The following is a 27919-nucleotide window of genomic DNA, read 5'->3' on the forward strand; positions in this document are numbered from 1 at the left end:
GAAGGTATAAAAGACAATATACATCTAAGAACCATCTAAACTGCTAAGACACTTGTCTGTCTGTGTGTAACGGGTCAAAACCGTGTATCATAAGTCAACAGTTTTGGAACCAAGATATCTCAAATAGGCTAACTTACACAACGTGTCCAATATCTGGGACCCAGGACTCCTTTAGGATTGAAATTTGGCAAATTCAGACGCACCCCTCTTCTCCCCATCCAATTTCCAACTGAACGTGATGCAAATCTGCCTTTACTGTTTTTAGTGGATCTCTTTGGAGGATCTCTTCACCTCCGAGATAAAGAGGTTAGGCTCCTAAGGTTTGCGTGAGATCTGGTGTGAAGAGCTGCTGGTGACCAGCAATTCCAACTTAAGGTGGTTTGATACATGCTTAAAAATGTATTAGCAACACAGGTGATGCTCTGGTTTCTAGAGAAGGAAGCTGTCAGAAGCGACCTCTTTAAAACAGAGCAAAACAACAACAACAACAACAACAATCCAGCAAATACTTTTCAACACATCTCTAATTGGAGAGGACACAGAGAAGTACAAAATCAGGAGGTCTCAAGTCTCAAAGAAAGACAGAATGAGGCTGAGAGAAGTGCTGAGAAGAGGCTGAATACAGAAGCAGTATGGATTAAGAGGGGAGGAGAGAAGAAGGAGAAGGAGAGAGAGAAAGAGAAAAAGAAAGGGAAAGGGCAGGGCAGGGGAAGGGAAGGGAAGGGAAGGGAAGAGAGGGAGGAAGAGGAGATGGGGAGAGGAGAAGGAGGGAATGGAATGGAAGGGGAGAGCAGGGGAAGGGAGAGGAGGCCAAGAGGGAGAGGAGAGAGGGGGAAGGGAAGGGAGGGGAGCATAAATTATAATATGAAACAAGATAGAAAAGATAGTGAGTGTGAGTTGGAAGTTCAGTTGATCTGGACAAACCAATCTGTTCTTTGGTCTTGACAAGACACTTTCTCATGAGTGACAGTTTGTGATTATCGCCATGGAAATCCTGCAATTTCCCCAGGGGACCATGGTTTGATTGATTTCAAGTATTTATATGATAGGAGAGGATTCCCTGGCTTACTTAGAGTTATGCTTCACATGACTACCTACAAAGCACCCTTTCCCTATTTATATTATAAATGTACACCTGGCTGGCCTCCCCCCCCCCCAAAAGATCACTGGGCAAATATCCACTTACCCACCGCCGCTGCCTCCGTTCTTGCTGATGTGAGTGCGGGGTTCACTGGAGGCCAACTTGAGCAGTTCATTCCACTCTCGCTCCCACTCTTCTTCCGTATAAACCAATCCTGACTGAGAGAGAAAGAAAATATAGTTTGAGGAGGAAGAAGAAGCCCCTGCAAGATAAGAGAGATGCCTTCAAGGCTTGCATATGTCTTGGGCGAAGAAGAGGGTGCAGATGGAGGAAGGTTGTCCTGGCCTAGGGTTTTCCAACGTTGACAACTTTAAGATGGGTGGACTTTAACTCGCAGAATTCCCCACCCATCTTAAATTTGCTGTGGTTGAAAAACATTGTCTTGCTCCAACCTGCAGAACTTCAAGGGATCCCCAAATCTGATTTTTTGTGTGTGTGCCAAACTTCACATTTACACCCAGAGAGTTTGAACAGTGGCCACAGATGGGTCTCATTCCCTCCCATTGTTTCTTTGGACAAGGAAAACAGGTTGCAAGAGAAGAAAAGAAGAACTTGGGTAACAAAGGTTGAGCAGAAAGACCATGCTTTCATGTTGGGAAAGACAATGTACTTGAAGAGCAATTTAATAATGCTTTCCAGATTCCTCTGAGATAGTTGAGAACATCTGTGGTCCGAGGGAAACAAGCATGGAAGGCCTTTTTGTCCCCCTCCACCTTCCACTCAACCAAAAATCAGGAAAAGGATTCCATGGAGACTCCTGGAAGCTCCCAGCACACTAACCTCTTTATTTTGCTGGGTCTGCTGCCACCTCCACCTTCTCTTCAAAGCTTCCCTTTCAGCCCCACTCCTCATCATGGTGTAAAGTGCTTTCCGTAATACAAGGTCTCGGTCGTGAAACCCCCACATCCCTACAAACAAAAGAAAGGATGGATGATGGATCTGAAGAATCACAGACCCATAGGGGTGGAAAGAAACCTTGAGGCCCTCAAACTGGGCCTCTGTGGCTCAGATTGCTAATGCAGTCTGTTATTAAAACACAGCTGCCTGCAATTACTGCAGGTTCAAGCCCCACCAGGCCCAAGGTTGACTCAGCCTTCCATCCTTTATAAGGTAGGTAAAATGAGGACCCAGATTGTTGGGGGCAATAAGTTGACTTTGTATATAATATACAAATGGATGAAGACTATTGCTTAACATAGTGTAAGCCGCCCTGAGTCTTCGGAGAAGGGCGGGATATAAATGCAAATTAAAAAAACAACACTCCCCCCTCCCCCCAGGAAGAAACCAAAATAGAAAAAAAAATGAAATCGGCCAGTAAGATAAATAACAGGCATGGTTCATTTGGTGTTGAAGGCCTTCTGATTATGTGAAAGCCTTTCAGATAAAATCTGTGGAAGTTATATTATTCTTTATTCAATTTGTACAGCCGTCCATATTATCTAAGTGAATCTGAGTGGTTCACAGCAGGTTAAAAGCAATCCAATAAAAATGTTAAAATCCAATATACAAACAGATAAAAACTGTCCCTAATCAATTAAGGAAACTCAGAGAAACCAGAATATCACCAATACTGAATTTCAAGGACATATAAGAGGGCGGCAGAAGAAATAACGAAAACAGTGAGCTATTTAGTTCTAATCTTTGATTGTCCTGGAATCGGCAGAAACTAACTATACAGACTCAGGCCAAATCAGCCTCTTCCACATTGACTTAGCCAAATAAAACATGAGAATACAGTAAGAGTCTCTCCAATAGCAGAATAGTTGTAAGGCGAAATCAGTAAACATGGAAAGGGAAAGAGTTTAATATTGATGCTGGCCAGGTTTTCCCGTTTGAAAGGAGGAAGGGGTGGATTGTAAATGCTGAAGACAAACCAGTTGGGTTGACATTCAAAAGACATTCTTGTATCTTGTATCCTAAGCCAAGGAGACGTGGATGCTTACCCAAAGAAGCAGCATGCAAGAGGCAGTTTCCATCCCCAGTTGTGGCCAATGGAAGGAGACGCTTGCAGCTGGTACAGGCCGTTGACCACCAGTTGAGACGACCTAGGAAAAGGTCAACCATCAGTACAATAAAGGTGTGGAGGAATCTTGGAGAAGGTAATCAGGGATCTATTAAGGGGGGAAGGAAGGAGAGGAGAGGAGAGGAGAGACTGGGAGAAGAGATTAGCCAGTAAATTCTATCCTCAGATTGATCACTGCATTCAGCTTCTAGCTCTGAAGTTACTCATTGAGAAGCTTCACCAACTACCAATAGAAGAAAATATTTGTAGCTAAGGGGTAGATGATGGGCTCCTTGGTGCTCTCCAAGTTCGGTGTTGTTTTCTTGCAGACATTTCATTACCCAATTAGATGCCATCAGCGCATTGATGACGTTCCCTAGTTGGGTAATGAAGCAGCTGCAAAAAGACAACCAAGTTCAGAGAGCACCAAGGACCCCCATTCTCCACGCAACTCCTAGGCTAATTATTTGATTCCTAATTGCTTGAAAACGGCATCCCTTCGTTCAGACATTCAGGAGCTACAACCACACAAAGCCAACCAGACTTTTGGCCTTTTACTTTAACAACAACTGGAGTTTTCTGCAGCCCAGCAAAAAGTGCATCATTGGTAAATCTCATCACTAATAGCTTAATTTGTGAAAAGCCCTTGATAATCTCCACACACACACGTTCAGTGAGCAGCAGCTGGTGAACACTTCCTCGCCCAACTTCTCTGATTAAATCTAAATTAGGAGTTCACTCGGGAAGCATCTTTTTAAGTGTGCTGGACTGCCTTTGGGAGCGATAAAATTAGAGGTAGCATGTTCTCATTTTTAGCAAGGCCTTTCTTGGGAAGTAACAGCCCATCACCTGCTCCGTGCAGGAATTGAAGTGCAAAAACCTCATTGGAGGACAGAACAGGTGATCCTTGACTTAAAACAGTCCATTTAGTGACTGTTCAAAGTTCAAATGGTCCTGGAAAAAGTGATTTAGGACCATTTTTCACACTTCCCCATGATCGTAGGATCAAAAGTCAGACGCTCGGCAACTGGTTCATATTTATGACCTTTGCTGGGTCCCGGGGATCACATGATCTCCTTTTGGGACCTTCTGACCAGCGAAGTCAACAGGGAAGCCAAATTCACTTCACAAGACTGTGACTCACATAACAGCTGCAGAGATTCACTTAACGACCATGGCAAGAAAGATCGTAAAACAGGACAAAACTCACTTAACAAATGTCTCACTTTAGCAGCAGAAATTTGGGGCTCAGTTGTGGTCGTAAGCCAAGGACCACTTATATTCCCTTCACTGCGCACCTAGTCAGATCCAAATTCATCCTTCAAACATAATGAAACAAAAATTGCTTTGTCCATGGAGACATTCTGCGTCATCCAGGTCACGGTTGTCCCAAAGGTGATTTCTTTTTTTCAAGAAGCACCTGGACTCTCTAGTTTTTCTCTGAAGATGTTTCGCTTCTCATCCGAGAAGCTCCTTCAGCTCTGACTGGAGGGTGGGGAACGGAAGGATTTACATGCCTTGCAGGTATCTGGTCATTGGCATCCTTTCAGAGAGCCGCTGAAGCTACTTGGAGGTTTGTCTGTGTCCTGAGGGTCACCTGAGTGGTGCAAATGGGGGTGGAGTTTTCTTGGCCGCAGGATGTTTTCTGTCCTGGGTCCCTTCTCTGTTGAAGACAATCGCGGGCTGTTGCACCGCTCAGGTGACCCCGAGGACACAGACAAACTTCCAAGTGGCCTCAACGGCTCTCTGAAAGGATGCAAATGACCAGATGCCTCAAGGAGTGTAAATCCTTCCATTCCCCACCATCATGCAGTCAGAGCTGAAGGAGCTTCTTGGATGAGAAGCGAAACTTCTTCAAAGAAAAACAAAAAAAGTCCAGTTGCTTCTTGAAAAAAGCACCTTTGGAACAAAACCTCCCTTAAAGGCCTGCTCCTCTGAAGGCAGCATTAGAGGCAGAAGCAACCAAGGCCCCTAGGCAGATGATTATCTTTATTCATGAGGACCCCGGAAAGCTCAGTCACCTGTAAACCTCAACCATGTCTTCATCGGACTGCAGAGATTTCCTTGCGTGGTTAAAGAAACAACTACTTTCACATTCATGGGGACATCTTCAAGATTATGTAAGGAGGGAGAAAAAAGCAGACCGTCTTTCTCTCGATAGTCTTCCATTATTCATGATTTTAGAAAGGTTTATCCAAACCCTCCCACACACTGCTGTCTTATTAGATTAAAACAGCCTTTCCTTTGGCCTCCGCTTGAACTGCAAGAGCTTCGTCTCTCTGATCATTTTAATCACTTTTTCAGGCATTTCCTCACCCTTTTACGACCTTTCAGAGGTGAAATGGCCAAGTGGGCCTCTAGCTTTCATCCCTGATTTAAGTAACCCATTTCAACAATCCTGGGCTTAACGGAGGGCTCCGAGAAAAACCTCAAAGTAGCCAGGAATTCAGCTTGAAGGCTATCTCACCAGCTTGTTCCAAAGCAACCATGGTGGCCTGTTCAATCAGGTCCCGTTCAATGAAGCTCCTGAAATCTTCACTGTAAACGCTGAGGTCGGGAAGTTGAAAGGTGTAGATGGGCATCTCCAGAGAGAAATGGTCATTGTTACATTCGGTGGCCACGTGAGAGCGGGCGAGCGAGACGATGGCGGAACTGGCGTGAGAGATTCCTCTAGAAAGCCTCTTCTCTAAGCAGGAGAACAAAGAAGGAGAAGAGGACATGAGATGCGCCCTACTTAAGTCATTAAAACATTTGCAAGAAAACAACAAAGCTCAGAGAACATGAAGGACCCCAAAATCCTCTCCTTCTTTTCCTACGTCTCCTCCTCCTCCTCCTCCTCCCCTACTTCTCCTCTTCTCTGCAAACCTCACTGTCTTCTAGCACTGATGATGTTCCCTAGTTGGGTCATGTACCGTCTGCAGGAAAACAACCAAGCTCAGAGAGCACCAAGGACCACTCGTCTTCCTCCTCCCCTCCTACTCTTCCACCCTATATTCACTCAATTACATATTACACAAATTCTGTCTGCAACAAAAAACTTTTTAAAAAAATCTTTGCTCTCACATGATTTTAAAAGCTGGCTAAGAATTGGAATAGGATAAAACTTTCAAATATCCCCATCTCCCAACAATCAGGGGAAAGGACAGTCAGGAGGCGTCAACGTAAGATCACTGCAGGTAGAGTTTTCATCTGTTTCCTGATTTATCTTCAACTAGTATAAAACTTTTTCCTTCTAGCTAGTATAAAACCCTCACTACCCTAACCCTCTCCCCAATTTATGATACATCTTTAGTAATCATCCTCATTGAGTGCTGCTCATCTAGAGGCACCCTTGACAGCCCCACCGAAGATGGAATGAAGTCCAGTTAGCTTTAATCTTGAGGACAGAAAGTTTGAATCTCAGAAGCTTCACCAGATGTGAAAACTAGGATGACAGTTCCTGGAATGGGGCTTCGGAAGGCAGGTGCTACCTGGGCTTTGAGGCAGCTCAACCGATTATCCACCCCAAGGGATCAAGGGGGAGCCTGTGGCAGATCCAGAGGCTGACACGGTTTTATTTACTGCCAAATACTCCTGGTTTTGGGATTGTCTGTAACCTCTGAGCGATAAGCTCCATGGCCTAAAGACAGTGATCCTTCTCAATTAAGCCCACACATCTACAGGGTGTAGGAGTATTAGCCAAGAGCATCTCCCATAGGAACCGTCTTTCTAAGCTCAGTGTGGCTTTAATTTCTGCTATTAGTTACCATGGACATTTCAAATGAATGAAGTGAAATTGTTTGGGGTTTTTTTTCATTTACTGGGGATATTTTGTTCTGTTTTTGTTGTTTTGGTAAACACAGCGAGTTCTTCCTGGAATGGTATATAAAACAGACAGACAGACAGACAGACAGACAGATAAAAGAGAGATAGATAGATAGAAACAATCCTCACCCCCCCACTGATGCAAATACGCTTTATGGAGTCAACACTTTCTGAAAGACCAACTATAAGGATGCCATGCTAATCAGGAACGGGTGTGTAACTACAAGGGAGCTGCAACAGGAGAGCATTGTGAGTCCAGCCTCCTTCACCTTCCCTTCATGGGGGAACCATGAAAATATGTTTGTGGCCAGTCTACATAACATAAAATGATGGGGGCATGAAAGGAGCCCCCCTGAGCATCCGCTGATGTCATCGGCTTGTCCTCTCAACCCAGAAATGCCTTAGTAGGTATTTCCGACACGAATGCTGCAGCAGTAGCCACTCTACATTGGATAAGTTAGCCAAGCACCTACGTGTGGAGATGTTCCTGGAAGAACTTCAATGCCAAGCCAAGGGAAGTCTTGAGGTCCAACCCAGCACCTTGAATGGCCTCCAGAAACATCTCAATAATCCATACAGTGACTACAAAATAGCTGTTATAGGACTATAGCAATGTCATTTGGCTAATATACAGACCAGATGAAGTTTTGGAGTGCAGAACCCACTGCAGAAATGCACTTTACCTTGGGAGATGTCCTCCTGTCTAGGAAAGGAGAGACGCTCACTCTTGTTCACCTGTTGGGAAGGTTCTTTATCCGGCTTTTGCTGCGGCTGCTGTTTGGGATACCTTCCTTCGTTGAAAACCTGAGGCAAGTTGGCTGTGTGCACCTGCCTGAGCTGTTCATAGTCACTCAAAGCAGCAGTGAAATCCCAGTTTTTTCCTAAAAACACAGAAAGGGAGGCAGGGTTGACTTCCATAGGCATGCTGATGGCCAGACTGATGTCTATGAAGCAGATAGCCGCTGTTTTGGAGCCATTAAACCAAAGTAAAAGGTATCAGAGTAAACACTGACAGCAATCTTCCCTCTCTGGTATCCTCTTGGAAGCAACATTTGGGCTCTGAAGAAGCAAGATGGGAAGAAGATTGACACATTTGGACTTTGGGGCTGGAGAAGACATCTGAGAATATCACGGACAGCCAAGAAAGCCAACCAATGGATCATTGAACACATCAACTTAAGAGTCCTCACTCAAGACACAGAGGGCCAGGCTCAAATTATCCTGCTTTGGGCACGTAATGTGAAGACCCAACTCTGTGGAGAAGGCTTATTTAATTATTAAATTATTAAATACTTAATTATTAAATTAAGCTTTAAATAACTCTCCAATGTTTAGAGCACTAGCTGTGCCAGAGATAGTATATGTTGGTTCATAACACTGTAAAATATTTAAAATGGCCAAATAATAGAATTTACTGAGAATTTTGGATGGGTCCAGTGATCAGTGTTTGACTAGCAATATAAAATGCTTAATTCAAAGAAAGGCGTATTTTATTAAACAGATCTCTGCAAGGAGACTGTTTTCCAGAAGAGAGACAATAAAACATGATGTATGTTTGAACAATCCACATTTATTTCATTCACTGAGGTTTGCATTCTAACTTCTAGCGTATAATATATAACTTCAATTTATAATTGGTTCGTTGCCTTTACATTGTTATATTCTTAGACAAAAAAAAACCCCTTTAATTCTTCCTCTTGAATGCTGATGAATTATCACATCAGACCCTTATTATTTTTCAATGCACTGTTAATAAATAAACCACGAAAGTATTCATTATATAATCCTCCTTAATTGTTCGCATCTAAACTGCCTTTTCTTTTCCCAGTCTATTCGCAACACGCGATATCCATGTGTTGGGAGGGCAGAACACAGCAAAAAGGGCAGAGCTAAAACTATGGCAATTAAATGTTATCAGATGATTTAAAAAAACACATCCACACAAGGATAACTGGATTAAAAAAAGGATGTGACCATTCTGGAGGAAGGATCGCATTTTCTAATTCCAAAAATTTTGTACAACAAAAAGGCAAATTTGAAGAAGAGGAAGAAGAGGAGGAAGAGGGAGGGAGGGAGGGAGGGAGGGAGGGAGGGAGGGAGGGAAGAAGGAAGGAAAGAAGGAAGGAAGGAAGGAAGGAAGGAAGGAAGGAAGGAAGGAAGGAAGGAAGGAAGGAAGGAAGGAAGGAAGGAAGGAGCAAGCTACTTTTGGGAACCAATTTGAAAGCAGAAAATGCTTTCATACAATTTTATCTCACAAGTGGCTTCTGTGCATGGAAAAGCCACAGTAGCGGCTTTATTTCACTGCCTGCAAAACGGTTGTCTCCAAGCAATAATTCAAGCAGTATTGTCAGTTGATAGAACAATATCCTGCTGTTTCAAGAGATCAACCTTTGCCTGCCAAAAAAAAAAAAAAACAGAAAAAAAATGACATATGAGTAATTTTTAGCTTTTTTCACCCGAAGATGATTAGTGGTTTTTATCAAAGCAGAATGCATTTAATTTCCTTCCACTGAAGTAGGCATCATTAACAGCAGAAGGATGAGCGCTCTTAGCAATCTTTCAAAGGACAGTCAGAAATTACCGCATCCCCCCCCAAACCACATGTTCTCGTGAACAGCATCTCCACAAATTGGCTGACAACGAGGCAGGCCTCCAAGCTGACATTTCTTTGAAATGGCAGGGTAAAAAGCCGGCTGACGTCAAACAGTTTAGTTGCTTTTTTCCCAAACCACTATTATTTAAATGTTACCTTCGTTTGGATTCACAACCATCTTGACCGACCACTGCAATTTCTTCCCAAACACACACACAGCCACAACTGCTTTTCTATTTGGCGCTCTTGAAAAGTTACATTTAACACTCGCCATGTGACGGTAAAGATAAAATAGGCTCTATAACTTATTGTTTATAGAAAATAAGCCTAATGTTTTGGGAGGGTGTTGTTATCCACCAGCTAAAAGAGAGGAGGGACATTTCTCATAAATATAGCCTAGATAACCAGAAAGCTGAGAAGAAGCCTTTCAAATCAAAATTATGCAGAATTCGGAAAGGACCTTGGAGGTCTTGTAGTCCAATTCCCTGCTCAAGCAGGAAATCCTCGACCATTTCAGGCAAATGGTTGTCTAGCCTCTTCTTAAAAGTCTCCAGTGATGGAGCACTCACAACTTCCATAGTTTAATTGAAAATTAAATTAATTTAATAAAAATGAAATCATTGAAAGAGACCCTTCTTGGATCAACAAATCAAGGTTGCAAATTCATGCTGCAATTTCCAACAAGGTTTCTACCCTGGATCCTAGCCTTAAAGAGACCTTCCTGGCCTTGCGTGATCTTGTTGAACTAGAAGAACCGTATAAGACAAGGAATTTGATATTAGGTAGTGTTGGCCAACTATGGATTCCTCACAGGCTGTTGAAAAGGATGCAGTGATGGCTTCCCCCAGGATAGCTAATTCTAAGATGGTCTTTCCGCTTCTCTCGTGAATTTCTCCATAGTTTGTACAAGTGCGTGGCAAATCCCACCTCCTTTGGATTCAGCAATCTATCAAGCTGGAGGTGGGTGAGAATTATTCCATAAAACAGGTGGCGGATCTCTCTTTTACAGATGGCTTAATACCGAAGGAAAAAAAATGAGTGCATCGTTCACTGACTTTACACAAATGTGTTCTTTTGGTCACCTGAACATGATGTTGTAGTGAAACGGTGCAAAGGGTACTTGTGTGTCGAAAGAAGGGGCAAGGGACATCCTATGTGTGATGTGACATCCTTGTGCGACTGGTGTGAGTTACCTATTTTATGCACGGGACATCCTTGTGGCTTGGTCCAGACGTCATGGTCTGGATGTGTGAAGGAATGTGGGGAAGACCTCCTGGCTCATTAAAAAGAAGCATGAAGGAGAGATTGGTAGAAGAGACTGCACGGCCCTGAGAAACTCAAGGTAACCCCGCCTTGATTTTGTCTAATATAAGAGGGGACAAAGGAAAGTCCAGCCCGTTTAGCATCTAACCTTGCTAATAAAAATAGTAGCCAAACAATGGATCTATCGCCCTTTGCAACGTCTGCTCACCACAAATTCTGCCTTTTCTGCTTTATTACATAAATCTATAGTATATACTGCCAAAGCTTTCATCCCTGAATCTTTAACTGAAAAACCGTGCATCATAGGGCAACAGTTTTTACACAACCAACACAAGCTGTCAAAAGGATAACACTGCCATACATCAAAAACATCTCAGAAACAACCAATGGGGTTATCACAATCACACGGCATTACCGCAGCACGCAAACCAACCAACTCCTTCAGGGTATTCCAACATTTCCAGTGAAGGAACTACATTAGATGTTCTGCCATGGCTGAAGGCGTGAGGCATCTAGTAAGGAAGTCTCTTGGAAAGGATGACGTAACAGGTCATGGGTTGTCTAGTAAGGTTTAAAGGTGAAATCCAGAAAGGTGCATCTTCTAAATTTGGGGGCTCCTGTCCTGGAACACATGCAAAGGGAACTGAAGGAAATCTCCACCCTGTGGATCAGGGGTCTTTAACCTTAGCAACCTAGCAACCTTGTGGACTTCATCTCCAAGAATTCGTGGCTGAGGAATTCTGGGAATTGAAATCCACAAGTCTTCAAGTTGCCAAGATTGGGGACCTCTGTTGTGGATGATGTTCCATAAAGGAGATCTTACCTTCCAACAAGTCTCTGGCTAGACCAGGCTCTGCCCCCGTGGACTGAACGAAGTCTGAGAGGACAGCATCCATATCAAGAGTCATGGGATCATGTAGGGCAGCTGCTAACTGGGCAGCGGAAGGAGGAAGGTTACAAGACGTCCATCTATCAAGAGGGAGAAAGAAGATCCCAGATTAATCACCTAATGGAGGATATGAGAAATCAGATTTCTGAAACAGAATCCCCAAAAACTCAATGTGGAGGTTTGAACTATGCCTTATTTGATGTATTTAGTTAGCGTATGGCATCTGCAGAGCTCATGCAAGCACCGATATACAAATTTAGTTTAAAGATAATTCAATATCTAAGAAGGACTATGCATGACTGTCTTTGAATCTTTCATAGCTTGGTCAGTCAAGGACCTCAATTAATATTTGTCCATTTTCAATTCTCTACCTCATCTCACCATCTGTGTCTGCCCAGCTCTCGGATGAAAAAAATAAACTGGAAAAATACATTTCCATCCCTGGTGTCTGTCTATACATGACAAGAGAGTTTGGAGGGAAAAAAAGATCAGTCGTATCAATGGAAGTCAAGAAATCAAGGCATGTTTGATTGATTTATTTTTTTGAGTTTGTGTTGTCCTTTCTTCCCTGAACATTTCTTGGGTTTTTCAGGCAATCAACTCTTACAACCTTTTCTGGCAGTATATTGCCTGTGTTTTTAAATTGAAATAGAAAGTAATATTACAAGTTCCAGGGTAAGAATTCTTCAGTTCTTGTTTCATAGGCCATAAAGGGACTAGGAAATTGATTTTCTAGTAGACTTAATCCTAAACAGTGCAGAGATAATACTATACATTTAGATAGTATCTCCTCTGTGAAGCCTTAACTTAGATGTAATTAGAAAGTGTTCTTATTTTTTAAAACTCACAACACTGCTGGCTTCTACGGCCACTAAACCCAGGTCCTGCTCACATGTTTATAATCTTATTATTATTTCTTGGGTGCATCCGTGCCTAGATTTGGCATCTTCTTGCTGCTGAGTTTCATGTTCTTCGTGATGTGATGATCATCACCAGACTCCTCCTCCTCCTCCTCCTTTACAACGCAGCTACTCATCTTCTTGGTGGGGTTTCTTCCCTAACTTTCCTTGGGCACCGCCGATGACGTGTGTTTGGCCAGAGAGAGCAAATACATCAGGCTCCTACAGAGCTGAGTCAAGGAATCTCTTTTGATGGTGATTATGATTGCAACCATCAGGCAACAGAGAATGGAATTCCCAACCTAATTCCCAAACTGATACTCCTCATTTTAAGGAACGGAACTGCTGTTCGTCGTGGACTCTTCTTAGCATGGCCTTGAGGACAAAGCCCAGAGGACAAAGCTACGTTGTGTATAATTGTGGCATCTCCTGAGGTACCGAGGCTTTTTCACTGTTGCATCACAATCAAGCTGAGATCAGGATGAAATGTTAGGTCAGTGATACAACCTTTTGACTTCCCTACAAAGAAATGGGTTTTCTTAAGAGTTTTAGGCAAGGTAAGAGGCCTCCAAGTTTCAACTACTAGCTGTTTTCTTGGAAGCTTCGTCCTAGTATCTGAAGATATTTCAAGATTTGCTATGTTGTAGAGGACTGGGAGCTACAGGAGATGGGATTTATAGTTATTCAATTTGCAGGAACTTATTTCCCCTTGATTTTTGCAAGCATCACCCACTTCAAAGCATAATGCTCCTGAAATCATGAGAGCTAGGAACTTAACCTTCATTGGATGAGTATCACGTATGGAGTAAGAGAAGCGTTAACAATGAGGTTGCACGAGCCACGTGACAAATAAGGAGAGCACATCTCTCCCAAGAAGTAACCAGAGATCCACCTGAAAGTGGCTCTTTATTTAGTACTTCATTTTATGTACAACTTGTCCTTGACTTACAACAGTTCGTTTAGTGACAATGGCACTGAAAAAAGTGACTTATAACAGTGGTGAGTTTTAAAATTTTTTACTACCAGTTCTGTGGGCGTGGCTTGGTGGGCGTGGCTTGGTGGGTGTGGCAGGGGAAGGATACTGCAAAATCCCCATTTCCTCCTGATCAGCCGGGACTCGGGAGGCAGAGAATCGATGGGAGGCAAGGCCAGTCAGAATTTTTACTACCGGTTCTCCGAACTACTCAAAATTTCCACTACCGGTTCTCCAGAACTGGTCAGAACCTGCTGAAACCCACCTCTGAATTATAACCATTTTTCACACTTGTGACCATTATAGCATCCCCATGGTCACAAGATTTTCTTCAGATGCTTGGCAACTGACTCACATTTATGACGGTTGCAATGTCCCAGGGTCATGTGATCCCCTTTTGTGACCTTCTGACAAGCAAAGTCCATGATTCACTTAATGACTGTGTTACTAACTTAACAACAGCAGTGATTCACTTAACAAATGTGACAAGAAAAATCGTAAAATGGGGCAAAACTCACTTAACAATTTTTTCACTTAACAACATAAATTTGCAGCTCAATTACAGTCGTAAGTTGAGGAGTACCTGTATTTATACATCACATTTATAAACCACCCATTGTTGTCGTCTGCCAGCAGCCTGTGGAGCTGGCAATGGAGTCGGAGAGCGATGAGGCTGAGGTGGGTCCAGGGCCATCGGGGAGTGAGGTACGGACTCCGGAGCCTCCAGAGACTGACAGTAGTGAAGCAGAGGAACAGGAGGAGCCTGTTCCTAATGCATGCATGAGAAGAGCTTCCAGAAGGCAAGAGCAACTCAAGCAAAGAGGACGACTCGGGAGTAGGGCCAAGGGATGATTGGCCCCTCCCATAAGGCTTAAAACAGACCAGCAACGGCATTTGGTCTTTGCCGGAAAACAACATTGGTAGCTGCATCTTCTGCTTCATCTACGTCTTGCATTTATTTTTGTGACCTCTGAACGTTTGCCAAGAAAGGCCTTTGGCAGTTTGCCTAATTGGACCGAGGTTTGCGATAGAACTGAGGAATTTGTGTTCAGAGGAATTTGCTTTAATTTGAGTTGAACGACGCTGGGAATGAAGTAATTCTCAGCTGTTCGAATAAAGTTTGTTTGTTTTGTTTTCACAAACTGAGTTTCCTACTACCTACTGGGGCCTGGATCACAACACCCATCTTCCCAAAGGGATTCTGGATGACTACTCTGGGCTGCACCCAGATGTCCGACCTGGCTTTCTTAAACGAAAAATGAAAAAGTAGAATTGTCAACTTCTCATCTGACTTACTTTCAGCAGACTTGGAGTAAAGTTTTGGCGGTGTGCGTCCGATGGTGAAGACGCTAGTTCATTTTTACCACAGCAAGCCGCGAGAGTAAGTTGTTTTCTCCTGAGAAATCTGTAAGGAAAAGGAGAGCTGGGTGAAAAATAAAATTCTGGAGACAGAAAGAAAAACCAAACTTATCCTACCAGTCCCTACCCCTGATCCCCTTTTGAGACCTTCTGACAATCAAAGTCAATGCGGAAGCTCAACAACCGTATTATTAACTTAAGAACTGCAGTGATTCACTTAGCAACTGTAGTAAGAAAGGTCATAAAATGGGGCAAAACTCACTGAACAATGATCTTGCTTAGCAACAGAAGTGTGGGGATTCAACTGCGATCGTAAATCAAGGGGGGGGGCCCTACCTGTAACCGGTTATATAATTTTAGAGAGGTTGGAATATATTTGTTCTGCTTTAAGGAATATTAGAAGCCACTGCTTTCTATTTTTTGTTTTTTTGTGCCCACTGTCTGGGGAATTCTGGGAACTGAAGTCCACTCGTCTACTAGTTACTGAGGTTGAAAAATACTGTTTAAAAACCAACAGGCTTAATCCAGGTTCCTGATTATATCCAACAAGTACCGCTAGTCTTCCAGGTTAAAAATGTTTTTTTCCTAAAGAACGCTGCCTTTATCTCTGTTAAATTTCATTCTCTTCTTTTTCTGCCCAATTTCTATTTTTTCTACAGCTATTCCATCCATTTAATCTGCATTCTCCCACTTCTTCAGTGCCATCTGTTATTGCTATTATCAGCAAAAGCCAAATAAATAACAAAGTAATTCAGTTTGCGTTTTATGGCAAGGATGAGCACAAAAGGTCTGAGGAACGAGCATTTCAGAGGGGAAAAAGTATCAATATTTTCTCTTCTCTTTTCAGGGCTAGAATAAAAGAAAAGAATCTGCCTGCGGGGTGCATTTTGGGAAGAGGCAGCCCTGACAGGGCCTTGATAAATGAATGCACGGGAAAACTTTGAAGAAAACAGTATAATATTCACATGCTGAGATTTCTGCAGTCATCACTATCTATTCATATCTATGTGCGTGCACATTCTCACGGAATTCTTAGTACCTCATAAAGGAGAATTACTGCTACTGTTAAGAACTTCCCTTGCTCAAATAATTAATATTGAGAGCTGCTATTTATGTTCACATATAATGCAATGGTGCTGCGAAAAGCAAAATAGCCTATTTTATTCTTTTAAGGAGCAAAACAAAATTGCTTTAATTGAGTACTTCAGATGTTCTCATAATGGAAAAGCTTCTCTTTTTAAACAAAACAAACCACTGAGAAATGACACGCTAAAGACTCAACAGTTTAGTTTAACATAAATCATTGTGGTTTTTTTAAAACAAAAAAATAAAAACGAGGTAATAGAACTTCCATTGCAGTAACTTGGTTTATCAAGCTTAATAATATTAGTTAAATTTATGATAATCACGTGTCCTGGACCCTTTATAGAAAATGCAGATTAGGCATTCAAATTATATGGCCTTCACTAAAGCAATAAAATGAAATGAATAATGACAGATATTTTATACCAACATGAATGATAACAACTTTCAGCTTGCAATAACACCAGATTTACTGTAATCAATGTTATACAGGGAGGAGATAAAAGAGTAAGTAGAATCCTTCTATTAATCAGCAGTTAATAAATGAAATTTCTTCAGAGACTACCATGGAAACAATTCCATAATTATAATGAGCTAAAACAAAGACGCTGTTATGAATTTTATAAGACGTTATGCATTCGTTTTGCCCATATTTCTTCTGATAACAATGGGCAAGGGATTGGAACAGAAAGGAAAACACACAATTCCTGTGGTCCCTGTTACAACTCAGACATCTCTAAATGCCATGATCAGTGTATGATAACAAAGAAGGTGAGGAAGAATTTCACGTCCATGTGGAAACAAACCTAGGTTTATCATAATGGGCATAAAAATAGCTGCCGCACACACATTCATCGTATCTCGTGAAGCTAAATAGGTGTTCTAGAGCAGGGGTCTCCAACCTGGGGAATTCTGGGAGTTGAAATCCGCCAGGCTTAAAGTTGCCAAGGTTGGTGACCCCTGTTCTAGAGCAGGGGTCTCCCAAACCTGGCAACCTTAAGACTTTTGGACATCAACTCCCAGAATTCCCCAATCAACCATCGCATAGCTGGCTGGGAATTCTGGGAGTTGAAATCCACAAACCTTAAAGTTGTCACATTTGGGAGATCTCTTTGTGATCGAGAGTTTATATTGTATTTGGGTTGCTCTAGGACTGTCCGGCATGAGTTATGAGTTATTCTCTGGATGTCTTTTCCAGTCATGGAAACAAACATTCAGCATTCCCCACTACTTTGGAAGAAGTAAGAGATATTTTGCTAAATGGGGGGGGGGGAGTACACACCCTGGAAAAATCTGCATTGCATCACATCCTGAAGTATAAATCCCTAGAGATAAGCGAGCTACTCTTAAGGGAGAGAATTGACTGCAGTGTTCATTTCAAATAGAAATTGGGGCATATCCACCTTTGAATGATCGGATCTATTTTAAAATAGGACGATGATGGTAGAGGTTTCCATGGAGCTGTTTTATAAATTGGATCTGCCTTTGAAAAGTGCAGGTAGCCCTCGACTTAGGACCACAATTGAGCCCAAAATCTCTGCTCTTAAGAGAGAGACATTAAGTGAGTTTTCCCCCATTTTACGACCTTTCTTGCCAGAATTGTTAAGTGAAGCACTGCCATTGTTAAGTTAGTACCACGGTTGTTAAGTGAATTTGACTTTGCTCATCAGGTTACAAAAGGTGCTCACGTGATCCCAGAATTGAGACCATCATAAATGTGAGTCAGTTGCGAAGCTTTTGATCACATGACCATGGGGATGCTGCAGCGGTCGCAAGTCTGAAAAAAGTCACTTATTTCAATGCCGTTTAATGGTCACTAAATGAACTACCTATGTTTGTGGGCTCCATAATTGCCATAATGTTTCAGGGACAATCAAACTTTGAAGATGAGAAGAGTTGGAGAGATATTTAAATAAATCAGAGGATTCAACACTCAAAACCAACAACTTACTTAACAATAATTGTAGTCCTTGACTTACAAGCATTTCTTTAGTGATCGTTCAAAATTACAGGAAAAAGGACTTCTGACTGGTTCTCATATTTATGACTATCACAATATCCCCACAGTCATGTGATCGAAATTTGGTTACTTGCAAACTGGCATGTAAAAGCTACGAGGGTCGCAGGATCTGGGATCGTGGGAGCACCATTGGGGACCTTTCCAGCAGGCCTTGGACAAACAAAGTCATGGGAGAAGGACAGGTGGATTCCTTTAATGATCGCATGATTCCCTTAGCAACTGCAGTCATTTGTTTAACAACTGTGACAAAAAAAACCAGATTGCAAAATTGGGCACGCTTAGCCACAGACATTCTGGGCCTACTGAGGTCGTAAGTCAAGGACGTTCTCTGTGAAGCAGCTGCTTCTCTTTGTAAACATTTTGAGTCTCTGGGATATGATTTTCATTGCCTTGAGGTTGACCGCCACTTTCTGCCGTGACTCCAGAGAAAGTGGAGCCATTCTTGATTAAGAGAGAACCTAGCAATCAAAGAATCCTGCAAGAACCCTGCTTGCCTTCCCCCTCCCTCTCGGACGCCCCAACACAGGGACAACATTAAAGCAAAGAGCAGCAGAGATACTGGAAGAGACTCGACGAACGTGCAGGATGCTCTATTTTTTTATTTATTTATTTAAAAAGCACTAATGAAAGATGCCTTAGATAAACCATCTATTGTGGCCCTAATGTAGTCACTGAGGAAGACAAAAAAGCCACTGAAAAGAGGAAGAACTAGGAGCTTGAAGGAAGCTAGAATTCAATGAAGTCATTATGCATTTGGGAACAAGTTCACAGTCACTGCAGTAGCTGTTGTGGCATATTATTTATTTAAAGCAACGATGGGGGGGAACATATTTTTGTAAGATAAAGAAGAATAAAGAGACAGGCGGAAGGGGAAGATTGCTGATCGGTCCAACTACTTTGGAGTTTCTCTACATCGGTGATGTTAAGATGGGGGTGTGAACTGTATGTGGGGTTTTTTAAAGCAAGCTGCCGTGCAAAACTATTAGCCGTTTCTAACTTATTGTTGTTTTTTAAAAAATCAAATAATAGGCTAACTAAGCTCTAATCTCTTGCCTGGGAATTGCAGGGAACTATTTGGTCATTGTTAGCAAAAATGTTTCCTTCTCAGTCTTCGAGCTTTTGGAAATACACCTTTAATTATTAGTTTCCTATGTTCCTCTCTTCCCCACAGTCCTTCTTTCTATTTCTTTGTTTGCAGTTTTATTTTACCAGACTGCTAAATTTATTTTGAATTTGCCTCTGGTGGCCAACACCTGGAGACTTTGCCTATCCAGGAGAGCCCAGGTGACCTGGAGCCCCACTGACATCACAAGCAAGTACCAAAAAAAGGGAGCTGGCCAAAGAGACAACAACAATTGGCACCTTTGTGGGTCAGCTTTGGCAACTGTGATAATGGCAACCTGAATCAGAAGCTCAGGAGGGAATAAAATTGCCTACCAATCTCTTTTACATGCTGGCAGAATCTCCCTTGAACTCGGTATCAAATAAATGAGAGGTCTTCTTTCTTCCTGATGTGTGGGTTTTTTTTAAATATAACTCAGATTTGGAAGGGGTGTTTCTTAAAGAAAGAGTCTCCAACCTTGGCAACTTTAAGTCTTGTGGACTTCAACTCCCAGAATTCCTCAGCCAGCTTTGCTGGCTGAGGGATTCTGGGAATTGAAGTCCACAAGTCTTAAAGTTGCCAAGGCTGGAGACCCCTGTCCTAAAGCATCTACATCAGGGATGCCCAACCTTGGCCACTTTTAAGACCTATGGACTTCAACTCCCAGCATGGCTGGCTGGAGAATTCTGGGAGTTGAAGTCCCCAAAGTGGCCAAGGTTGGACAACCCTGATCTACATAATCTTCCATAGCAACTGCTTAATGATTCTTCCAGAAATCCATATTCGCAATCCCTGCACACATTGTGTCAAGAGCAGCATCAAGGTGCAGCATTGACCATATAGCCCAGGCATGTTTGATGATCTTTGCATCTTTATTGCCAATGTTCTCTGGTCCTCAGCTCCCAAAGCTTCAGAAGCCCCGGAGAATGCAAGCAAGCAATGAATTATATTGTTAACAGCATGGTGTCACCATGTATTGCACATGTAGTTCCTGAGAATTGACAAATGGTGCTTCTATCCCCCACCTTTTCCTCTCTCTCTGCCTCCCCCTCTCCCTCTAACCCTTCCTATCCCTCTCTCTCCCTTCCTCTCCTTCTCTCTCTCTCTCTGCCTCGCTCTCTCCCTCCCTCTAACCCTTCCTATCCCTCTCTCTCCTTCTCTCTCTCTTTCCCTTCCTGTCCTTCTCTCTCCCTCCCTCTCTCCCTCTCTTTCTTTCTCTCTCTCTCTGCCTCCCTCTCTCCCTCTAACCCTTCCTCTCCCTCTCTCTCCTACTCTCTTCCTCTCTCCTTCCTCTCCTTCTCTCTCTCCTCTCCTCCCTCTCCCTTTCTCTCTCTCTCTCTCTTCCTCTCTATCTCTAACCCTTCCTCTTCCTCTCTCTCCTTCTCTCTCCCTCTCCCTCCCTCCCTCTCCCTTCCTCTCCTTCTCTCTCTCCTCTCTCCCTCTCCCTCCCTCTCTCTTTCCCTCTCCCTTTCTCTCTCTCTCTTCCTCTCTACCTCTAACCCTTCCTCTCCTTCTCTCTCCCTCTCCCTCCCTCCCTCTCCCTTCCACTCCTTCTCTCTTCTCTCTTCCTCTCCCTCCCTCTTTCTCTCTCCCTCCCTCTCTCCCTCTCTCTCCCCCCCCCATCTCTAAGATGCACTGTGCATTTGAACTCCATCGTTTTCCAGGACTGGAGAGGTTTGAGGGGCTGGCATTCTTAGCCTCTCGGGGTCCATATTGATTTTCTTTTGACTAAGTGCATGGTGTTCACTTCTCTGGAGGTTGGGTTCTCCCTGTTCCCACCCCTTTCAAGTATGTGCTTTTTCAATTGATCATCCACAGCTCCCTTTTTCTTCCCTCGTTCAAGAGCAAATGACTATTGATGGAATATTCCAGAAAATGCTTTGCTCTAGCAGGGAAAGTAATTGCCGCTGTAGTTATGTCTTTAGGCTTCTGTTTGCTTTGGGGGATGTGCCTCCACTTAAAAACACCCCGCAAGTGGCTCTCGGCTCCTGGGTATCCTTTCCATCCCATGCAGCCATCTGGCCTCTGCTGTCTCGGGCTAATCCTGGGGAAAGGTTCTCTTTCTCTGAAACCCTGCGCGACTTTTGCACCCAATGTGGGGCGTCGGAATTAATATGGAGCACATTTTAACTTGAGACGAAGTTGTTTTGCATTGCCTTCTTGGATGTCAAAGGATGTTTAAAGGCCAGAGAGAATGTCCTAAATGGAACAATGCTAAGTCTCCTTTGATCTTTCTGCTGCTTTAGATGTCCCTCCTTTCTCCACCTCCCTTGATGGGGTTCCTCAGTTAGGAGAAATTTCCTAAGTTCCTTTCTTTGCAAAAGTTACTTTTAAAAACTTCACAAAGAGGTTCCAAGTGCATTGCTTTTCTGGGCCAGAAAAAGGAAAAATTACAGGATGGGTAGATTTGTTCCTTGTTTCTACCTGATTTCCTTCCTCCCCCCTCCCCCCAAAAAATTTTTTTAGTTCCCTTTCCTTCTTTCTGCATTAAAAAAAGAACTCTCCTAAATAATGAAATATTTGGTAGGCGTGGTGCTTTTTCCTCTGGAAGGGAGGGGCATTGAAAGGGAGCTGTCCAGCAATGATTGCTGATTAATCATTTACTGTATGGATTTTGGAAAGTGGTTCAGATATAAAATCTATTCTTCAGTAGCCTAGAAGAGCCAACATCTGAACTTGAAAAAAAGGAACGTAGATTTACTCTTGCTACTAGGTTGCATACTGATCCTTAATCTCTCATCGGTTTTGCCAGTAATATTTATTTGAGGTATATTTTATGTCCTGGACTTACAACAGTTCATTTAGTGACTGTGCAGAGTTACAAAGCTGTCTTTTGTTCCACCCACTAGGCTGCTGTGGGCAATGCCGTCTCTTACCTGACTGATCCCTAGGGACCATCTCTTTGCGCCAGTCTCCCAAGGCCTTTCCCACGTACCCCTCCACATTTCCAAGGTCAATTATTTCCCTATGGATGATCTTCAAGATATCTAAGAACATTCTGTCTAATGTTACACCTGAGCAGTCCAAACCTTTGTCCCCTAAATCACTTTTCTCTGGAAGGATTCCCAAACTGGATCTTGAGACTTGGGAACAGCAGGGAACAAGAAATCAGCCTCCACCCATTATGAATAATGAAAGCACCCCAGAAGGTCTAAACAAGGGATTACCTAAAAAGGTTAATAATGACCAACACCATTGAATTAGGCTTTATGAGATATGGGTCTGGTTTGCAAGAGGTTTGGACGAAACTCAGCAGCACCTTTTTGTGCAGCCGTTGATAAAAATAGGATCGCCAACGTCTGATGATAGATATGGGAGGAGGAGGAGGAGGAGGAGGAGGAGGAGGAAGAGGAGGAGGTGGGGGAGAAGGAGAAGGCATCAGTATCAGGTATGATAACCATCCATGTATTAACTTTGCAACATGCACTAACTCCTTAGCCCCTTATACTAAAATGCCATTTTTTTAATCAACCAAAAGATATGCAACCAAGAAAATGAAAGGCAAAAACTGCAAGCCAAGAACACCATCTGCTTACATGCTGAAAGGCTGTTTCAGCGAGAAAGATTATCTAATAAGTTTTCCTACAAATACAAAGGCTCTCTGCAGCTGGAACACCTGTGCATCAGCATCCTAAAGTGAAGGAGTCTTCTCAACCTGTATTAGCTTTCTCCAGCCTTGTGAACTTTAAGGCTTGTGGACTTCAACTCCCAGAATTCCTCAGCCAAGTGGCTGAGGAATTCTGGGAGTTGAAGTCCACAAGTCTTAAAAGTTCCCAAGGCTGGAAACCCCTGCCTTAGAAGAACACATACTGTGAAGCTAATTTGTTTTATGTTAATCATTCCTCTTTTTTTCTTCTAGAGTTCAAATGTAAATTGTAGGGGATATGTGGGGTTTATTTTTATTTTATACTCGTTAATGTTTTAGATTTATCACCCAGGGAACAACTTTATTAACACAGTAATAGAGCAGTAAGTGTTATATTCTATGATTGATACTGCTAGTTGTTAGTATATTATTGCATTTATTTGCTTCACTTTATTTTTGTTCTTGTAAATTTTTGCTGGTCATTGACCAAATAAATATTATTGATTGATTGACTGAGACTTCAAATAAGCCTCTCTATTTTTTGTAGACACTTCAGTGCAGAATCTAAGCAAAACAACCAAAGGAAAATTACACTGTCCACACACACACAAATTGCTGGTCTTCAGGTAACACATTTCTAATTTTTGTGAAACATTTCTAAATTGTTGGCAAAGATCCCAAAAGGGGATCTTTTGCAAGAGGAAAAAGTTTTTTGCAAGAGGAAAAAATTTGAAATCAACAGAAAGAAATGACCTCTTTGAAAAGAAGAGCTCAGCGTCTGCAAATAATTCCCTTCTTCTGATGGTTATTCTTTAACATTCATCCACAAGCATCACATTCAAATCTAGTCAATCCTATCTCCAGATAAAGAAGAGGGGGTCAAGCTATTCTCCAAGGCATCTGAGGGTAAGTCAAAAAGCAATAGATGGAAACTGATCAAGGAGAGAAGCAACCTAGAACTAAGAAGAAATTTCCTGACACTGAGAACAATCAACCAGTGGAACAACTTGCCTCCTGGAGTTGTGGCTGCTCCAACACTGGAGTTTTCAAGAAGAGACTGTACTGATTCTTGTCTGGAATGGTATAAGGTCTTCTGCTTGAGCAGGGGGTTGGACTAGAAGACCTCCAAGGTCCCTTCCAACTCTTTCATTCTGCTAGCACATTTTCTTCCTCCCCAGCCTCCAAGAACTTGTTCTGGTGTGTTTGTTTGTGTGAAAGAAAAGTAGAAATGGAGGCAGGGGAGATGATGTAGGAGCTCTGGAAACCAAGGAGGAATCTAACTCCTAGGTTGGTAGTCATTGAGATCAACCTCTTCAGAAAGCCATAAATATTTACATTTTTTGTGGACCTCTGGTGCCCATTCTGGACAAGAATTCAGCTTTAAGCATATGCATTCTGATGGATCAGCTACGGAAGGAAGGTGACCTGAGATGGTGGTCTTCTTCACCCAGTCAACGTTCCCCCATCTGCTAAGCATGTGGCTTTTTAGTTTGGTTTTCAAAAACTAAAGTATTTCAACATAAAGTCTTCTGAAGCCCATGGGAAGCGATGAACGTATCTTTTCTTTTATGTACACTGAGAGCATCTGCACCAAGACAAATTCCTTGTGTGTCCAATCACACTTGGCCAATAAAAAAAAAATCTATTCTATTCTATTCTATTCTAATGTAGAGGAGTCAACATTTCATTCTACTATTTGGCTGCTTTAATCAGAAACTGAATGACTCTGGCATCTTGAACATTTTTCTTGCAGATTGTTGAGAAAGTCTTGAGAAATCTCTAGAAACACACACACACAAGGGATGCACAACTGAGATCAGCCAACACAGACAAACTAGCAACACTACAAGTTCTCTAAAGTAACCAGTGACACAACTGATCTTCAGATGTTCTCTCACACTTAGCTCCTTGAAGTAACTATGGACACGGATATATTAAATACTGGGAATGTGATAATCACCATCAACAAACTCACTAATCAAACTCCTCAAAAGCTTTACAAAATTATTCTGCTCCTGGAATAAACTGGGTCCCAAAGAAAAGACACCTGAAAAAAAATACATAAAGCAATTCCTCATCTTCAAAGAATTAATTTCACTTCCCTCCAGAACTTCTTTGACCTAAAATGTCCGTCATCAATTTTTACACCTGGAATCATCTCATAAATAATGTTCAGAAATTATGAACTACTCCGAAAATCTAGGTTATCCAGCAGCAAATATGCATGCAAAAGTAAACAACGCTCACCATTTGATGTCCTCCTCCGACAAGACTCAGAAATTCCAAATATAATTGGAAATGTTGGTATCAAGAACAACAGAAGTTTGTCTAGGTTCAACTACATAATGTCTTTAGAAAAAAGTCTGCTTTAGAATGATACCCAAATGCCACTTTTTAGAGAGTGGAAAAGCCAACCTAATCTTTTTTATTGACTCCTTCCATGTGTTACTACTTGGGACATCACCACACAAAACACATAGTTTTCCTTCATAAAAAAAAATACTTGGGTAAGCTACTCTGCTAGCACAGTGTTTTCCAACTGAAGCTGTGCTGGCTGGGGTATTCTGGGAGTTGAAGTCCATCCATCTTAAACATGGCTACAGTTAGAAAACACTGTGCTGGACCACCAAGCTTTTTAAAGCCAATAGAATTTAACATATAGATCAACATCTGATTAAATCTGATTAAAATGGAGCCTTGGGCAAAATGGAGTCCTGGTTTTAATGTTTTTCAGCAACAGATATACTTGCAATCCACTTTGCCACATATCAACCAGCTGTTCATAATTCTGGCATGCAGGGTTTCAAGAAGGTTGACTCAGGAATCTCCCAAGACAAAAACTGTTAGTTTAGCAAACTTTAAATCAGTCTGGAAACTCTTTAAAGCTCTGGTGCTGCTCAGCCATAAAGTAGATTTCTAGAATGGTCCATCATACTGTCCAGAACAGGGATCTTCAACCTTGGTCCCTTTAAGACGAGTGGACTTCAACTCCCAAAGTTCCTCAGCCAGCTTTGCTGGCTGAGGAATTCTGGGAGTTGAAGTTCACAAGGCTTAAAGGGACCAAGGTTGGAGACCCCTGGTCCAGAAGGTCCTCTCCTAAGCCTGGAAGAAAAAATCTGGGCCCACTGATGGTAGGAATGGGATGTGAACTCAGGTGTTCTACATCAGAGCTACTCAATTGAGGCTGGACAGGGAATAGACACTCTATCCTATATATAAATAACCTATATATATATATATATTGCTGTATCATACTGTTACCTACTTTATATTTGTCTAGCAATATCTAATACTTATATTTGTCTAGTAATATCTAATACTTAAGGGGAAGTAATCTGGTCAGTTATATGGATATATATATAACTTTTCAACCTTTGTAATCTTAAAATGGAATTCTGGGAGTTGAATCCTACACTTCTCAAAACTGCCAAGTTTGAAAAAGGCTGGTTTTAAATGCACAGATGATCATTTCCCTTTATGGTCCAAGAGCAGTCTGTGCAAAGAAATTAAACAAGGCACTTTACTGAATAGTTCCAATAAATAATATCCAACAAATAATGTCCATTTGTTTCTTTTTTAAAAATATCTCAAACTTGTCTGCCAGCATCATTGTCTCATTCCATTTCTGCTGGGGTGTTATTGGAGCTTTAATTGAAGCATTATTTATTTTTGGCTTTTCCCAGTCTTAAAAACATTTGCTATCAAAAGCTTATTTGCATTAAGGCCTGCCAAAGCAAACGCAGGTTAACTGGTTTAAATGTTGACTATTCCAAAATCAACGCGATGGAGAGAAAATCCCCAGAAAGGATAAAATAGACAGGAATTAGAAAGACAAGTTCTGCCGCTTTTTTGTCAGAATCTTGAACGGCAAGAGAGGGTAAGGAAGCTGCTGCCATCATCAGAGTTCATTACATTTCATAGAGAGACAGATTCAGTTATGCAATGTTAATAGCTAGTCCTCTTATTTGCATACCTAGACGATATAAAACAGCCATAAATATGTATATGCAGGGACCAAAAAAAAAAAAAAGATTCATGGTTAAAAGAATAAAATTATCCTACCTTTCCTTGTGCATTTTGGATTTATTTTGGTTTCAGCACTGAAAAGTTAAATGCCTCAGGAAAACAATACAATCTTTTTTTTGGGACACAAATTTACAGTCTGGCCATGAATTGATGATGGAAGATACAAAATACCTTCCCATATTAGACCTGTTTACCTACAAATGAGCAACTTAACTCTCTCTGGCACGCTTTGGATTTAACGATTGTGCTACTAAAACCTTTGACATGAAACGCATCCTGTGGCCAAGACTTTAAACATTTATAGCCGTGGTGCTGCCTTTAGACCTGACCAATTTAAACTACCATTTCCTGTAATCATTTCAGGGGCCCGTTTCATTAGGGAATTTTGGTAGGCTAAAGAGAATTTAAAATACTTCCCAACCGTCTTCCCCGAAATGTCATTAGCTCTTATCCAAACTATCCCAAGGAAGTCCTTTTTTATGGGGTATTAATTATAACAAGAAAATTAAACGTTCCTATTTCTTTTCTCTTAGGTATGACCATGTTTGTCTAATATATTTCCAAAATAACTGATTAACCATACATTAGTAAGCAATACACAGGATTCAAGGAGATTTAATTCCCAACTAAGCAGACATGAGGTTGCAGCATTAATAATTTCTAATTTATCAGTATGACTGGGGGACACCTTAAAACCCTTAGATAATCTGAAATTTACCAGCAAAGCGATTATATAAGTGCACTGACAGAGAGTGATAAATGCTCGCACACACAAAGGTTCTAAGGTAAGCATTATTTGAAAAGGCACAAACTTTGTTTTTTCAGACTGCAGTGTGATCGCCTATCGTGGAAGAGAGAAACACATTAGCAAATATTTCTGGGATTCATCAGCTTTTCTGTTTCTGACGACCAGCCTGTGTATCCTTGCTTAGGCAGCCGGAAGGATAATATCCATGTAAAAACTTGGACATTTCAGCAGGTCAACTTCGAGATTTGCAAAAGGGCGTGGGGGAGGGGTTGTATTTTTAGCTATCTTTAAAAAATGGAAGGAAATCTTTGCTCTGGAAGGACAAATTGTACTTAGCAGCCTGCAAATGCTGACTGTTAGGGAATGGAAAACAGCTGGGGGAAGAATTGTACTTAGAAAATGGAAGGAAAATCTTACAGGGTTTCCATACC

The 27919-nt window shown here is 41.9% G+C and overlaps 1 protein-coding gene across 3 annotated transcripts in view; it reads right to left on the minus strand.

The window, feature by feature from the left end:
- OTUD7A (OTU deubiquitinase 7A) overlaps nt 1–27919 on the minus strand; it is a 46929-nt gene that overhangs the window by 16605 nt on the left and 2405 nt on the right. For all 3 annotated transcript variants that reach the window (XM_058156553.1, XM_058156552.1, XM_058156551.1), the window contains exons 2-8: nt 14861–14969; nt 11627–11772; nt 7631–7828; nt 5611–5829; nt 3085–3186; nt 1922–2049; nt 1187–1299 (exon numbers count right to left, since the gene is read on the minus strand). In XM_058156553.1, coding sequence (XP_058012536.1) covers nt 1187–1299; nt 1922–2049; nt 3085–3186; nt 5611–5829; nt 7631–7828; nt 11627–11711 — 845 coding nt within the window. In that variant the 5' untranslated portion in view covers nt 11712–11772; nt 14861–14969. The remainder of the gene's footprint in view (nt 1–1186; nt 1300–1921; nt 2050–3084; nt 3187–5610; nt 5830–7630; nt 7829–11626; nt 11773–14860; nt 14970–27919) is intronic.

The sequence above is a fragment of the Ahaetulla prasina genome, chromosome 13 (assembly GCF_028640845.1).
Source record: "Ahaetulla prasina isolate Xishuangbanna chromosome 13, ASM2864084v1, whole genome shotgun sequence".
Taxonomy (NCBI): Eukaryota; Metazoa; Chordata; class Lepidosauria; order Squamata; family Colubridae; genus Ahaetulla; species Ahaetulla prasina.